A 17,500-nucleotide genomic window follows, 5' to 3' on the forward strand; every position below is an offset into this window, starting at 1 on the left:
TATTTAAAAAGATAATAGAATATATTGATTCACCCGTTCATTTGTCAAAAAATAATAAGCTTCTTGAAGATAAAAGTACAAACCATTTGATGGATGAAAAGGATAATAGGAATGAAAATTCGGAGCATTCAGAAAAAGTATTTAGAGAGGAAAAAAAAAAGGACTATATACAAAATGATGAAACTGATAAAATAGAGGATATCTTACAAGTTGATAAAAAGATGGCATCAATCTCAAATAATAATAATAACAACCATATGTATAACAGTTCTTTAGATTTATCTTCTCAATCCATTAACAAAAAAAATGAGAAAGATAAAATTATGACAGATCTTATTCTGAAGGAACCTTTTTGTATGCTTGTCAGCTTAATAGACCATCAAGAAGGAGTTGGAGTTACTGTGACAGGCAAAATTTTTAAAGGTGTTATAAAAAAAGGAGATAGTATTATTGTAAAAAGTGAAGAAAATAAATTAAGAGGACATTGTGTTATTAAGAATATTTTTTATATGAAAGGTCTAAAAATTGAAAATGTACCTTTTGCAAGTGCAGGAGATATAGTTAATATATCTATTGCTAAAGGTGTTACACCATCAGTGAATGATACTATAACATCTGATGAAAATATGGAAAGCTTAAAAACTAGACCAATAGACCCTCCAGTTCTATGCCTAAAAATATCACAAAATACAAGTCCTTTAACAGGCAAAGATGGGAAGCATATTACATTATCATCTATAGGTAATAGACTTAAGAAAGAAGCAGCAATAAATATAGCTATAGAAATAAGCGAATCTGAAAAAAAAGATAGTTATGAAGTTAAAGGAAGAGGTGAATTACAATTAGGTATTCTTATAGAAAAATTAAGAAGAGAAGGTTATGAAATGACAATATCATCACCAAATGTTATATATACTAAAGATGAGAAAGGGAATTTATTAGAACCTATTGAAGAATATCATATTACAATACCATCATCAATGACTTCAAATGTTATTGAAAAATTAAATACAAGAAAAGCAGAAATTGTAGATATTATAAATGATGACGATGATAATACATTTATCAAATGTATATGTCCATCAAGAAATTTTTTTGGTATGAGATCTTATTTAAGAGATATAAGTAAAGGGACTTCTATAATCAATTCTGAATTAAAAGAATATAAAAAAAAACAACCATCATATAAACGAGATCGTAATGGAGTTATTATTTCATCATCAAGTGGAACAACAACAGCTTTCTCATTAGATCCTATTCAACAAAAAGGTAATTTATTTGTAAATGAAAATTATCCAACATATGAAGGTATGATTATTGGGGAACATTTTTTAAGTAATGATATTGAAATGAATGCTATAAAAATAAAACCTGTTCAACATTTGAGAAATAAAGGACATGAAGATACAATAAGAATTAATCATAAAAATATTACTATTGAATATGCACTCTCATTTATTCAAGATGATGAAGAAATAGAGGTAACACCTAAAAGGATCGTCATGCGTAAAAAAATATTGAATACTGAACAGAGAAAAACAGCAAACAGGAAGGCAAAGCATGGGTGAACAGATGGGGACACAAATATGGAAAAATATAAATAAATAAATAAATATATATATATATATGTCATGTATTTATATTTTTTTTTTTTTTGAATAAAAAAATTTCAACTACACATTTGTACCTTTGAGAGAAAATATATATTTTATATGATTTATATATATATATATATATATATAATATTTTGTATATAATAAATAACCATATTTTAATCATTTTTTACAATGCTTTATTTGTATTGTGTGTTTTAAATAAATATAAACAAAATTTGTTCACCTTTTTAATTATATTATATATATATATATATATATATATGTATGTATATTTTTTTTTTTTTTTTTTTTAAGTATAATTTTGTTCCTTATTTTAAAACCTTCAATTTTTCAATATATAATTATGGCATAAGAATCAATAGATACTTTGCACAACATATCAACTTATTGTAATATAATGGTAAATTTTGTATTTGAAAGAGGAAAATAAATTATGTTTTTCACTCATATAAATATACATTTGTATTTTTTGTTATAGTAATATAAATATTAAAGGAAATAGAAATTAAAATAAAAATACACATTCTTTTTTTTTTTTCTTTTTTTTTTTTTTTTTTTTTTTTATTCGCTGAAAAAGAAAATATTTGAGTAATATAATGTTTGGTATAATATATAAAAAAATATTTTATATATTTAAAGATTTTATAAGAAAAAAAAAAAATATATAATAATATATACATATATATATGTATATCATTTTTTTGTTATATTGTTTGAATATATTATTTAAGGAAAAATCCAACTGAATTATTTTGCAGACCCTAAAAAGATGATGAACAATTTATACGATGAAAAAGGAATAGTATTATGAAGAAATGAAGAAAGGAAGAAATTTTTTTGTCCTATTTTTTTTCAAAGTACAAAGGATATAGCACAAATAAATATATAAATATATATAAATTTATATATATATGTATATATTTTAGGCATACCATTTTGTTTGTAACCTCATATAATAATAAAATATATACAATTATTATTTTTTTTTTAATATGAATATTCGAATATTTCATTTTAATTTGATTAAGAAACAATATGCCCATAAATTTGCTTCACCTGATTGTCCTAATTTAATAAATATTAAAAAAGTAGTTTATGAAAAATTAAAGCCCATATGTTTTTATATAAAACAAGATTATACTATGGGTCATCACGTTCATGATATGCATTTTTATGGTATTTTATGTTCTCCTTTATTTGAAAATAAAAGTTATAAAGATATGAATATAATGGTAGAAAAATTAATGAGTGAAATAAATTTAGTTGGAAGGGTTAAGTTACATTGTCAGCCTCCTTCAAGATTTAATAAAATGAAAAAGCATATCAGATGGAGATGGAACATGGAAAAGTGAAAGCTTTTCATGTAAATTATATATATATATATATACATATATTTATACATATTTCTGTGAACTCATTTTTTTTGTTAATCAGATACATACTTATATAATCATATAATCATATATTTATATATTTATATTCATATTTATTTTATTTTATTTTTACTTATATTATATAACTATAAACCCATAAAGATTTATCTTTTAAATATATAAATAAAATAAAAGACATTTGGCAAAACAAAAAAAATACTATCCTTAATTTCATTTTATTTTTAAAACGTGGTGTTATATATATTTATTTCTTCTTAAATTATGTTAATTTTGATCACAATAAAAAAAAAAAATAAAATAAAAAAAAAAAAAATATATATATATGATCACATATATATATATATAAAATATATATATTTTGTAAAAACAAAAAATGCTGAAAAAAAAAAATATATATTTTTTATTTTTAAAATAAAAAATGGTGATATATGGCAATATGCCATAATTTACCCCCTTCGAAAAAAAAAATATATATACATATATATATTTATACATATATATATTTATACATATATATATTTATATATATATATATTTTTACAATATGTGTACTGTTCCATAGATATATATATTAAGGAAGTACATATTTATTTATTTATTTATTTATTTATTTATTTATTTATTTTATTTTCTTATTTTTATGGTTTCACTTTTTGGGATGTCTGTTACAGCCATACTGATATAAAAACAAAGACAAGATAATAAAAAGTGTTCCAATAATTTTGCCAGCATTTATTGTTTCATTAAGAAAAAGTCTTGCTAAGACAAAAGTGAAGCATGGTTGAAATGACTGATATAAAGAAACCGTTATAGGTGTTAAATAATTGAGTGCTATAATTTGAATTTTCCAACATAAGATAATGATAGCAATTGTTGAATATAAGATACAAAGAAACTGTTGCATATTTAATTGAGATATTTCTTGAAGAATATTATAATTTTTATTAATAAACATTTCTCCTAATATTCCAAATGGTAGGGTTATAATTAATAAGAAAAACATTTGAGACAATTGTATAATATCATTACTTACATATTTAGTAGCTACATTAATATATATAACTTGTAATCCTTTAGTAATTGGTACTGTTAATAATAAATAAAAACCTAAATCGAAAGATTTAAGGCTCCACATTTCTGCTGTTATAGCTAATCCAAAAAAAGATAAGAGTATAGAAAAAGCTGTTATATAATTCATTTTTTCTATTTTTAAATAATAAGATATGAGAGCAGTAAAAATAGGAATGGTAGGTTGAATAATAGCAACATTATGTGAATCAGTATATTGTAAAGCAACAATTACAATAACTTGTCTTAAGGCACCTGTTATAGATAATATTAAGATAGGCATATAAGCTGCTTTTGGTATTAATTTTTCCTCATTAAAAAATAATCTATTAAAAAAATTACAACTAGAACTTTCTTCTACATTATTTTCTATACATTTATTTTGATTCACATTTATATTATCATTATTTTTATCATTATTATTATTATTATTATTATCAGTTGATTGGTTTTTGTTTTTATATTTTTTCTTATTCTTGGATGACCAACCATATTTTCTACTTGTCTTATTTTCCTCATTTGGAATAGCTAACTCTAAATCTTTTCCATTACTGTTCATATCAGTATCAATATCTTTCATATCCTGATCTAATAATCTTTTATTTTGAGAACATGGTTTTTTTGAAAGAAACATATATATCATCAAAGGTATTGTTAAAGCTGTTCTTAATATAATAAAGATATAAATTGATCCATTTATCTTTATAAAATATTTCATCAATATATAGTTTATACCATATAAAAACATAGAAAATAATAATAATAAATTAACTCCTATCATCAATAAATTGTTACTCTCATCATCACTCCCACTACTAGAAAGAAACCTATCCAATTTGAAGAAATCATTATTTAATATACTACACATAATTTTTTATCATGTATATATTATAAATATATATGATGTTTCCACTATACTCAAAAAAAAAAAAAAAAAATAAAATAAAATAAAATAAAATAAAATAAAAGGCCGAGCAAACATAAAATTTTAAGATCACTAAATATTATTAAGGTTGCATAAATAAATATATATATATATATATATATATATATATATATAAATATATATGTCAATATATTTTAGGTAAACCAAAAAAAAATAGTATATCTTGTTATTTACATATATCTGTATATTTTATTTATAAGAATCCGAAGCCAAAAATGGACAAAAAAATACAAAAAGAAAAAAAAAAAAAAAAAAAAAAATATATATATATATATATATATATATATATATATATTAAAATATATAATTATAATATAATATATTATGTGTGTATATTTTTTTCTTGTAAATTATATATTACTCTTAATTTTACAAATTAGCATATAAGCATTTTTTTTATTATTCAACAAATAAGCACATATATATATATATATATATATATTTATTACATTTGAGAAGAATTGTTTTATTTATTACTCCAAGAGAATAAAAAAAATAAAAAAATAAAATATTTTATATATATATTATATATAATTAGCTTAATTTTTTTATTCTTTTAACCATAAGGATATATTATATAGTACATACTATATAAGCCTAAACCTTGTATTACACAAAAAATTGTAAAATTAAGATATACATATATATATATATATATATATATATGTATTTATATTTATATTGAATAGAAATATTTGCTTACCTAAGAAAAATGTATAGTATAAAATATATATTACATATATATATTATATATATATTAAATATCTATTATTATAGTGTGTATTGTTTTTTGTAAAATACTTCATAGTCAATAATAATAATAATGTATCCCTCTCCCTCCCTTTTTTTTTTTTTTTTTTTTTTTTTTCTTTGCATATATAAATTTAAATATTTCTAAAATTTTGGTATAATTTTCAACATTTATATTTTGAATAATTTATGTCCTAAGGATGAATATTTGTTAAGTTTCATTTTCATGATAATTTTTTTTTTTTTTTTTAAGAATACAGAATATAATATATATATATATGAATATAAAAATATACATTTATAAATAATTGTATTATACATATATTTCACAAAAATAATAATATTACAAATAACATATATATATTATATATATATTGTATTTTTTTTTTTTTTTTTTTTTCTTTTTTGCTTGTCACCTTTTACTTCTAAAACCAAATATAATCCCCAATTAGATGAATTTATTGTTTTGTTCTTTTAATTATTATTATTGTTCTTAATATATATATATATACACATATTTATATATACATATTTATATACACTTTTTTCCATATGATAATGTTCTGTTAGTCTTAATTTTTAAACATTATCACTTATACAATTAAAGTTTAATTCTATTTATTATATATATATATATTTATATATATATGTTTTTCTTTTTTTTTTTTTTTTTTTTTTTTTTTATTGTATGTCATAGTATAAGATAACAGATAATTCTTTCACATTTGAAACATTTATTATTTTATTATGATAATATGTATTTATTTTTAATATTCAAGAATCGAACGTAAAACAAATGAAAAGAAAACAAAACAAAAGAAAGAAGAAGAAAAAAAATAGAAGACAAAAAAATATATCTAGTAATATATAATATTTTATAATTAACACATATATATATATATATATAATAAAAATAAAATAATATGATATGATTGTTAATATGTACATATACAATTTGTTTATATAATTATGTATACCTTTTTATGTCTCATACAACAAATTTATTTCTTTACAACATAATAATTTTATAACTCTTAAAAAGTATTGCATTGTTATGTAAATATATATATATATATATTTTTTTTTTTTTTTTTTTTTTTTTTTTTCTGTAGCATTATAAAATATATTTCTATATAGAAAAAGGGGAAAATAAAATAAATAAATAAATATATATATATATATATATATATTAGGAAGTAAAAACACAGAACTGATATATATATATATATATATATATATATACATATATATATCAAAATACTTATCATAATCAATATATTTGTTTCTTCAAACAACATAAACCCCCTTTTATATCCTTTTTATTTTATAAAGAATGCCAACAGAAATGAATTCTTCGTTTCTAGATAATAATGAAAGGAATTTAAATTTAGTTGATAAGATGTCACAATTGTATGACAAGTCTCAAAGGAAGGCAACTAAGAAATTAATTATAGCTAGTATAATATGTATAATTTTTATGATAATTGAAATAGTAGCAGCAATAGTATCAAATTCTTTATCTTTAATGTCAGATGCTTCTCATTTATTTTGTGATTTATTATCTTTTGCTTTAAATTTATTTTCTATATATGTTTCAAGTTTTCAAGGGAATGTAGATATGTCTTTTGGTTATCATCGAGCTGAAATTATAGGTGCATTGTTTTCTATATTTTTTATATGGTCGTTATCAGCATATATTTTATATACAGCTATATTTAGATTATTCGATGTTCCAAAGGTCAATGGATATATTATGTTTATTACAGCTTTTATCAGCACGTTAGCTAATATATTTATGGCATATGTTTTACAAGTACATTCTCATGGGTTCGGGTTCATGAATGAAAATAAATGTAGTAATCATAAACATGAATCATCATCTTATCATGATAATTCTTCTTCTTTAATTTTATCAGATCATAAGAGTAATAATAATATCGAAAATAATGTTAAGAAGAATTCCTTATCAAAGAGATATAAAAATATTAATAGTGATATTATAATTGATGAAAACGATATAAGAAATACTAAAAATAATCTTTCTGCAAATAAAATGGATGGAACGACGTGTAATTATGTAACCTTTGATTATTATGATAACATGGATGAACATGATAAGAATGTAGAACAAGTTGATCATATGTATGAAAAAAATAAAAATTATATGAATAAAGAAAAATATATAAATAAAAATGATTATACATCTACAAATTTGAATTCTAATAATTTATACTCAAAAAATAAAACATCTAACAACCAACAAAATAATATAGATAATATAAATAGTAATATATATAATGAAATAAAAAAGAAAAAAAAAAAAGAGAAAAAAAAAGAAAGTTGTTGTGATGTAGACAAAGTAGAAGAAGATGACATACAAAAATATGATATTCAAAAAGATGACATAAAAAAATATGACATTCAAAAAGATGACATACAAAAAAATCATGCTTATATTATTGAAAGTGAATATTGTGATGACTTATTAGATAATCATAATCATACACATGAATCTACAAATCATGATCATAGTCATGATGATATAAATAACATTAGTTTAAAAACAGCATATCTACATGCAATTAGTGATTTATTACAAAATGTAGGTGTTATGATTGCATCTTTATTTATATGGTATGATCCTAGATATTCAATAGCAGATCCTATATGTTCAATAATATTTTGTTGTATTGTTTTTTCTACAACTATGTCAGTCATTAAAGAAATATTAAATATATTGATGGAGGGAACACCTGTAAGTATTAATTTGATAGATCTTAAAAATGATCTATTAAAAATACCAGGAGTATTAGATGTACATGATTTGCATGTATGGTCCTTATCAATTGGAAAACCAGCTTTGGCTTGTCACATAGTTGCTAGTAAAACATATTCTCATAGCGTATTAAATGACGCTACATTATTATGTCAAAACAAATACAAAATATTACACACAACAGTTCAAACGGATTATTCTTCAAACAGATCAAACTGTGAAACGGAAGCGCACCTTAAATGTTCCACGTTAAAAGGGGACACATAAAATGTAGAGTATTACACAAAAAAATAAAAATATAAAAAAAATAAAAAAAAAAAAAAAAAAAAAAAAAAAAAAAAAAAAAAAAAAAAAAAAAAAAAAAAAAAAAAAAAATAAAAAAAAAAAAAAATAAAAAAAAAAAAACATGTTACTATATATATATATATAATAAATATTTATAATTTTCCATGGTTAATAAAATTAATAATACATATATATGTATGCCCCTTACAATTGTAAAGGCATACATATATATATATATATATATATATATATTATTGAAATGATAATTGTTGTATATAATTATTTTATTTTTATTTATGAATTATAAAAAAAAATTTTGGTTTCATATCATGTATATATATACATATTATTATATTTTTATTTTGTCTATGTTTAATTTTATATATACCTTCCCATTTATTATTATTATTTTTTTTTTTTTTTAATATATCATATGTAATATTTTTTCCATAATATTTTTAATTTATATTGTTTTAATATATATATATATATATATATATATATATATTTATATTTATATTTATATGTATACCTTTTTATTATGAAATATAAAAAAAACAAACAAAAAAAAAAAAAAGTTAAATATATATTCTATATAAAATATTAAGTTATCTGTATTTTTTTTGAGTTACATAAAATTATGATATGCTTTTATATCTTATTTATAATTAGGAATGTATTATAAATTCAATGTTACAATGTCTTTTAATTTTGACATATATAAATAATATATATAATATATATGTGTTAAAATAAATAACAGGATATATTTTTATTTTATTATATTTCATTTTATTTCATTTAAATTTTTTTCTTTTTTTTTTTTTTTTTTTTTGTGCTTGAGCTTATTATATCGAATGTACAATGGATGATATTACATACTTTTGACAAGGTTAAAAAAAAAAAAAAAAAAAAAAAAAAATGTGTAGAACCGTTTTTATTATTTTATTATAACACATTTAAAAAGATAGATTACAAATAAATATAATATGAAATATTATTGAATATTATGAAATATTCTTATTAGAAGATTATTCATTTTGTATTCATTTTTATAATATATATTTAATAAGTCATTAATTTACTTGTAACCGTTACAATAAAATTTCTTTTGTTTTCTATACATATTAACACCAATAATTATATATAAGTAAATAAAAAGTAAAAGAATATTTTTAATATCTAATTTTTTAAAACATATTTTGTGCTCTCTCTATAAATATATATTATAAAACTTAATAAGTACACATTTTTTTATAATTATATTTATATGCGTACATTAAAATAAAATAAAGTTGATATAAATTTTTTTATACTAATAATATTATATATATATATATATATGTATTGAAAAAAATATATATTTATATATAAAAAAAAGAAAAAGAAAGACGTATATATTTATATATAATATATTATATATATATATATATAGTATTATTTTCTTCTTATTATTATATTTTTTATTTTTTTATCTATGCTTAAATATTTATGATTATCATATTATTGAGTTTCCTATATTTTTTTATTTTATATTCATATAAAAATTACAAAACTTTAAATTTAAAGAAAATATAAAAATATTTTATAAATAAAAATAGTATATTCATTTATAATATTTAAAATAAAGGATTAATTATATATAATATAGTATATATTTTAATATATACTTTATTATATATATATATATATATATGTAGAAAATGTCACTATTAAAAAAAAATCATATATAAATATAATAAATATAAAAAGTTCATATTATATTATAAAATATTATTATATAAATATATATGTATATTTTTTTTTTTTTTCTTTTTTTTTATATTTTATACTTTTGTTGGAATCATTTTTATTTTATAGGAATAATTATTATATAATTTAAATCTTAAAATATATGTATATATATATATATATATAATATATATATGTATATATTATCATTATATATTAATTTATTTCCTCATAAAATAAAAATATACCTATTTATTATATATATATATATATATTTATATATTACTCTTTTTTTTTTTTTTTTTTTTTTTTTTTTTTTTTTTTTTTCTTTTTATTTATTAAATGATGAAGGAAAAAGATAAGAAACTGAGAAAAAAAAGATCACAAGAAAAAAAAGAGTATCATAGCTCCTCTGAAAGTATGAAAGATGAAGAGATGGTTTCTTCTGAAGACGAACATAAAAAAAGAAAAAACAAAGAAGATGATAAAGATATAAAAGAACGAGAAAAAAGTAAAAAACCTGATGAGGACAAAATGAAAAAGAAAAAAGTATACGAAGAAGAAAATTCTAATAATGAAGATGGAAACATAAAAAAAAAAAAAAAAAAGAAATCACAATGTGAAGAGATTGACAATGATAATAATAATAATGATAATAAGAATAATGATATTGATGACCAAGAAGATGAAAATAATAATAAATATAATGATTATAAAAAAAAACATAAAAGTAATAGTAGAATTATTGATGATCCAAATAATAGTGATAATGATATAAAAAAAAGAAGAAAAAAAAATAAAAGTGATACTACTAGTTCAATCAATTCTAATATGTCTAATAATTATAATAAGAATAACAATTCTAATATTTCAGAGATGTCTGATAATTCTTCAACAAATTTGAGAAGAAAGAAAAGCAGAGAAGACGTGATGAGGAAAAGAAAAAGAGATAGAAGCTCTGAGTACAAAATTAAAGGGTCCTATAAAAATATTGAAATACGAATGAGGAATAAAAATAAATATAGAAGTTTAGAACGAAAAATGAAAGATAAATCTAGAGAAAAGAAGAAAGGACGAAGTCAAAATTCAAACAGTAGTAAGAGTGGCAATTCTAGTGATGAAAATAATTATAAAAAGACTAATCATAAAGATAATCATAAAGATAATCATAAAAATAATCATAATGATAATAATAATTATAGTAGTAATGATGATAATAGTAGTAACACTGGTTCTTCAAATAGTGATACTAGTGGTAATGGTAGTGGTAATGGTAGTGATAATGGTAGTGATAATAGTAGCACCGAAAACACTGGTAGAAACAAACGTGTAAGAAATGTAAGCTCAAGCGTTAGTATAAGTGAAAGGATGAGGAGGAGAAGCAAAATGAAAAGAAAAAGAAGACATTCAAGATCTATTAGTATTGAAAGAAGGATTAAGGTCAAACACAGAAATGTAGAAGATGAAGACTCAGAGGGTAGTGATAGCAAATCGAGGAGGAGAAAAAGGGAAAGAAGTAGAGATAAATATAGGGAAAGCCGCAGAGGTAGTATTAGAGATAGGGATAAAGAAAGGTATAGAGAAAGGGAGAGAGAAAGAGAGAGAGACAGAGAAAGAGAAAGAGACAGAGAAAGAGACAGAGAAAGAGAAAGAGATAGAGAAAGGGATAGAGAAAGAGAAAGGGATAGAGAAAGAGAAAGAGATAGAGAAAGACGCCGACATAGAGAAAAAGATAGAGATAGAGAAAAAGATAGAGATAGAGAAAAAGATCGAGATAGAGAAAAAGATAGAGATAGAGAAAAAGATCGAGATAGAGAAAAAGATCGAGAAAGACGTAAAAGCTACAAATTTGATTCTCCTCCTCACTCATGTGATGAAGATAATAATATAAAATTATCAAAGACATCAATTTCAAATAATAATAAATCCATGAGTATTCTAAGTAATACTATACCTACATTAAATAGTAATAATTTAGTATTAAATAATGACATTTCTGTTGTTAATAATTCAAGTTCTAATAATAATATTGAAAGTTTAATCCAAACGTTGAACAGTAATATTCTGAACACTAATAATAGCAGCTTAACAGCTAGCCACATTTTAAATAATAATAATAGTAATAATAGTAATAGCAATAGTAATAATTTGTTATTAAACGAAAGTAATTTTTTAAGTAACACTTTAAGAAATAATTTATTATTAGAAGAAAAGAATATATTATTAAAACAATCTCATTTAAATTTATTATTAAATAATCAATTGAAATTAAATAATGTAATGTCTTTACAGAATATATATAAGAATGTATTAAATATAAATGAATTAAGTTTTCCAACAATAGATGTAAATATCGAAAAGACAGCTAGAGAATTATATGTTGGTAATATTCCTCAAAATATAGATATACAAGAAATTGTAAAATTTTTAAATTCATGTTTATTAATATTATATAATAAAGAAAATGAAAATGAAAATATATGTTTGAAAGCATGTATAAGAGGTGATACACATTATGCATTTGTAGAATTTAGAAATATTCAGGATACATCTAATTGTATGTTATTAAATGGTATTAATTTTTATGGAAATAATTTAAGAATTGGTAGACCAAAAACATTTCCTATTGAATATCATAATTTAATACCACAAGCAACTATTCCTATTATTGATAATTATTATTTATCTCAAGGTTTAATTGGATTAAGAGCTTTTATTATTTTTTGTAAGAATGAAGAAAAAATGAAAAATGATGGATTACCTATTAATATGATAAAATTACAAAAATTATGTGTATCTAATATATCCAAAAATAATGATACAAGTAAAATTAAAGAACTATTAGAAGCATTTGGAGAAATAAAAAGTTTTGAATTTTTTTATGGAGATGATATATCAGATACTTATATAAGTTTAGTTGAATATGTAAATACAGAAAATGCTATTCAAGCTCATAAAATATTAAATCAAAATACAAGTTATAAAATTCAATTCGAACATGAAATAATTAATGATCCTCATATAAATAATATAATTAAAAATAAATATATGAAAACTGAAAATTCTATACTCACTCTACAAGTTCCTACCAAAGTTATTGTTCTCAATAAAATTGCTACCTTTGATGAACTATCAGATACAAATGAATATAAAGATATAGTTGAAGACATCAAAATTGAATGTGAAAAGTATGGAAAGACACTGGAGGTAGTCTTGCCTGTTTTCTCTTATAGAACCTATGACTATTTGAAGAGGATGTCAAATAAAAACCACCTTACAAATGTCGATCATTTGGAAGATAACCCCGATAAAGAAAATAATGTGGACAAACAAGATTGCGATGATAATAATAATAAGAAGAAGCAAGATGATGATAATGATAATAATAAGAAGAAAGATGATGGTGATGATAATAATAATAATAATAATAATAATGATGATGATGATAATGAGGAAGATTTAACTCATCCCAATTATGACCTTACATCTATAGGATGTGCCTTTATTCATTTTGAAAATATCGAATCTGCAACCAAAGCAAGAAAAGAATTAAGTGGTAGAAAATTCGGAGCAAATATTATCGAAGCAAATTATTTTAGTGAAAAAAAATTCTTAATGAAAAATTTTAAAAATGTAAAATATAATTTTAAACAATCTCATTCTTCTCTTTTTAATGTAAACTTAAAATTAGGTAATTTGACATACTCAGATTGTTCAGATGATGAATAAAAAGAAGTTTACAAAAAAATGAAATAATAAAAGGATTGTTGGATAGATATTTGTGTAACCCTATATACGTGACAAACCATTCTATTTTTTGTTAGGATATATATATATAAATATATATAAATATATATAAATATATTTTTTTTTTTGGACAAGGGACCCTTCAAAAAAAATAAAATAAAATAAAATAAAGTAAATACCAAATGAATAAGTATATATTGTATATTCCTATAAATAAATAAATATATATATATATATATATATATATATATATGTATATATTCATATTATGTTCCTTTTTTTTTTTTTCTTTTTTTTTTTTTTTTTTGCTCTTTCTTTCTTTTTCTTTTTTTAGAATTTCTACGTGCACAAAATAAAATTATCGAAAATATGAACCATACACATATACACAAATATATTATATATATATGTGTGAAACAACCAAATAATAACATTTTATTTTTTTATTTTTCTTTTTTCTTTTTTCTTTCCTTTTTACAGCATATAATCAAATATTGAAATTTTTTGATTTTATATAAAAACAGTTGAAATTGATACATAAATAATTATATGTTCAGGTTAAAATTAAAAAAAAAATAAAAATAAAACACAAAAAATAGCATATATATATATATATATATATATATATATGTGGTAGATATGGATATATCTACACAAACAGTTGTTGTATACCCCACAACATATTTTTTATATATTTATTATTTTTTTACTTTTTAAAATTTTTTCTTTTTTTTTTTGTTCCATTTCATTAATTATATTTTAATATATTTTTTATTTTATTTGTGATTTATTCATTTTATTTATATTTACAAATTTTATCATACCCACATATATATATATATATATTATATTTTAATTTTTATATGAATGTGTATATATTATTGTATATACATATAAAAATATAACATATACATGAATAAATATATATATATTTATATATATACTAATGTTTTATCTTTTTCTTCTGCTCAATTTTTTGGCAATTCTCTTTTGAAGTATTCCCCTTTTTTTGGCTCGTGCTGCTAATTTCCCTTTAAGTTTTTTTTTGAGTTTACCATATTCTGTTAAAGCATTTTTTTTTTTTTTTCCTTTAAATTTTTGTATTAACATCATAACTGATTTTTTTTTTTCCTTTTCTCTATTTGTTTTAAATCTATTATTTTCACTTTTGTTTGTTTTTATTTTCATCAACTGACTTTTCTTTATTTTTTTCTTATATAATAAATCCTCTTCTGTAATAATTTTTTCCTTATCACTATCAGAATTATCATCTGATGAATCTTCATCACTTTCTTCAGCATTACATATATCTTGTAATTCTGATAATACCACAGATTTGTTATTTGCAATATAATCTCTCATTTTTTTTAATTTTTTAAAATCTTCATCTGTTAATATTCGTTCAGATAAAATCTTTTTATTCTTATCTACTATATCTAATTCCTTTTTTATTTTTTCTTCTTTTCTTTTGTCTTTTTTTAATTTTTTATTTAAATGTAATAATGTATTATCTTTGTTCTTATCATTCGTTTCGATTTCTTTAATATTTCTTTTCCTGTCCACCTCATCATCATCAATGTGATTATCACTTATATCATCATCGTTTATATCATCATCACTTATATCATCATCGTTTATATCATCATCGTTTATATCATCATCATTTATATCATCATCATTTATATCATCATCATTCATATCATTATCACTTATATCATCATCATTCATATCATCATCATTCATATCATCATCACTTATCTCCTCATCATTCATATCTTCATCACTTATCTCCTCATCATTCACATCTTCATCATTCATATCATCATCATTCATATCATCATCACTTATCTCCTCATCATTCATATCACCATCATTTATATCACCCATTTCAACCTTTTCCTTTTTATTATCTCTCTTGTTTTTCTTAGTCTTTTTTTCCGTTCCAAGCTTTCCAAGCAAATAAGAATATTGCAATAACGAATTTTCCTGAACACTTTCGCCTGACTTGTTCAGAATTTTTTTTTTTTGCACCAAAATGGCTGTTTGTTTATCCAAGAATTTTTTATTTAACACTTGTGGATTTACATGTTTACAAACATTAATAAATCTCCTGATGATGGTTGAAATTTGTTTATTTTTATAATCTTTGAAAACAATGACTGCTTCAAATATTTCTTCGTTTAGGCAACTTGGGAACTTGATAATAATTTCTATGATTGCATTAATAATTAGATAGACAAATTCTTCTGACAGGTGTTCACAAAGAAATTTTTTAATTAGCACACAAACAATTCTTTGTATAAATGGTGTAGGAATATAATCATGTAAGCATTGAATAAATATGGATAGATACCTTGAAATGGTGTTTTTATTTTTTAAATGTAATAAGACATTTTCATAATATAGAAAAAAATTTTCTTCAATAATTTTATTTCTTTGATAAATTCTGCATAAAATATTTAATAATAATAATTTGATAGTACCGTTATTAAACTGATATTTCGAGCATATTAAATTGAATATATTGGATGAAAATGTATATGCATCAAATAAGAAATCAATAAATGTATAATTAACATAATTTGATAGATCGATTTTTTTTTTTCGATTTTTTTTTTTTGTGCCTAAATGATTATTTTCTTCATCAGATGAAGAATTATGATTATTATAAATTGCTTCCATAATTTTTTCTTTTTTAATATGTAGTTGTTTAATTTTAGATTTTGTTAATTTTTGATGTGTTTGATTACTTATATTTTTTAATTCTTCAATTTTTTTATTTTTATCAATTTTTTCTTTTTCCATTTTAACAACGAGTTCTTTATTATCATACTTACCTAGAAGAGCATAACAAACACATTTCACAATTTTTAAATTTTTATAAAATATACCCTCACTAATTAAGTTCACATTTTTTTTATTGACAAAAATATTTTTCTTGATTAACTCTATTAAAATACTACAAGAAAAATTATTAATACTTTCATTTATGGTAATATTATTAAAATAAGAAAAATTGGATGAAGAATATTTTTTTCGTATTCTTTTCTTTTGACCACATTCTATAAAAGCTTCATGTAATAAATAAAGAACATCGTCTTTTAAATCTCTATTATTTTTATTATTTTGTAAATGGCTATTCATGTTATTCATGTTATTCATGTTATTCATGTTGTTCATGTTGTTT

The 17,500-nt window shown here is 20.2% G+C and overlaps 6 protein-coding genes across 6 annotated transcripts in view; 4 read left to right on the forward strand and 2 right to left on the reverse strand.

Moving 5' to 3' along the window:
- The window catches only part of PADL01_0713600 (GTP-binding translation elongation factor tu family protein, putative), a gene marked incomplete at both ends in the record, with an annotated part of 2,517 nt that extends 949 nt beyond the window's left edge, over positions 1–1,568 (forward strand). Inside the window, one exon of the mRNA XM_028681167.1 lies at positions 1–1,568. This exon is cut by the window's left edge and continues 949 nt beyond it. Coding sequence (XP_028537572.1) covers positions 1–1,568 — 1,568 coding nt within the window.
- Positions 1,569–2,608: 1,040 nt separating this feature from the next.
- On the forward strand, positions 2,609–2,968 carry PADL01_0713700 (conserved Plasmodium protein, unknown function; the record flags this gene model as incomplete). Its single annotated transcript, XM_028681168.1, has 1 exon — positions 2,609–2,968. One exon carries the CDS (start codon positions 2,609–2,611, stop codon positions 2,966–2,968), a length of 360 nt encoding a protein of 119 aa, XP_028537573.1.
- A 688-nt stretch (positions 2,969–3,656) lies between these two features.
- Positions 3,657–4,946, reverse strand: PADL01_0713800 (drug/metabolite exporter, drug/metabolite transporter; the record flags this gene model as incomplete). The annotated part of the gene is made up of 1 exon (XM_028681169.1): positions 3,657–4,946. One exon carries the CDS (start codon positions 4,944–4,946, stop codon positions 3,657–3,659), a length of 1,290 nt encoding a protein of 429 aa, XP_028537574.1.
- A 2,161-nt stretch (positions 4,947–7,107) lies between these two features.
- On the forward strand, positions 7,108–8,817 carry PADL01_0713900 (zinc transporter, putative; the record flags this gene model as incomplete). The annotated part of the gene is made up of 1 exon (XM_028681171.1): positions 7,108–8,817. The coding sequence occupies one exon, from the start codon at positions 7,108–7,110 to the stop codon at positions 8,815–8,817; it is 1,710 nt and encodes a 569-aa protein (XP_028537575.1).
- Positions 8,818–10,908: 2,091 nt separating this feature from the next.
- Positions 10,909–14,295, forward strand: PADL01_0714000 (RNA-binding protein, putative; the record flags this gene model as incomplete). Its single annotated transcript, XM_028681172.1, has 1 exon — positions 10,909–14,295. One exon carries the CDS (start codon positions 10,909–10,911, stop codon positions 14,293–14,295), a length of 3,387 nt encoding a protein of 1,128 aa, XP_028537576.1.
- A 969-nt stretch (positions 14,296–15,264) lies between these two features.
- The window catches only part of PADL01_0714100 (protein SDA1, putative), a gene marked incomplete at both ends in the record, with an annotated part of 3,147 nt that continues 911 nt past the window's right edge, over positions 15,265–17,500 (reverse strand). Inside the window, one exon of the mRNA XM_028681173.1 lies at positions 15,265–17,500. This exon is cut by the window's right edge and continues 911 nt beyond it. Within this exon, the coding sequence (XP_028537577.1) occupies positions 15,265–17,500 (2,236 nt within the window).

Source organism: Plasmodium sp. gorilla clade G2 (genome assembly GCF_900097015.1).
Source record: "Plasmodium sp. gorilla clade G2 genome assembly, chromosome: 7".
In the NCBI taxonomy this organism is placed as follows: domain Eukaryota; phylum Apicomplexa; class Aconoidasida; order Haemosporida; family Plasmodiidae; genus Plasmodium; species Plasmodium adleri (nom. inval.).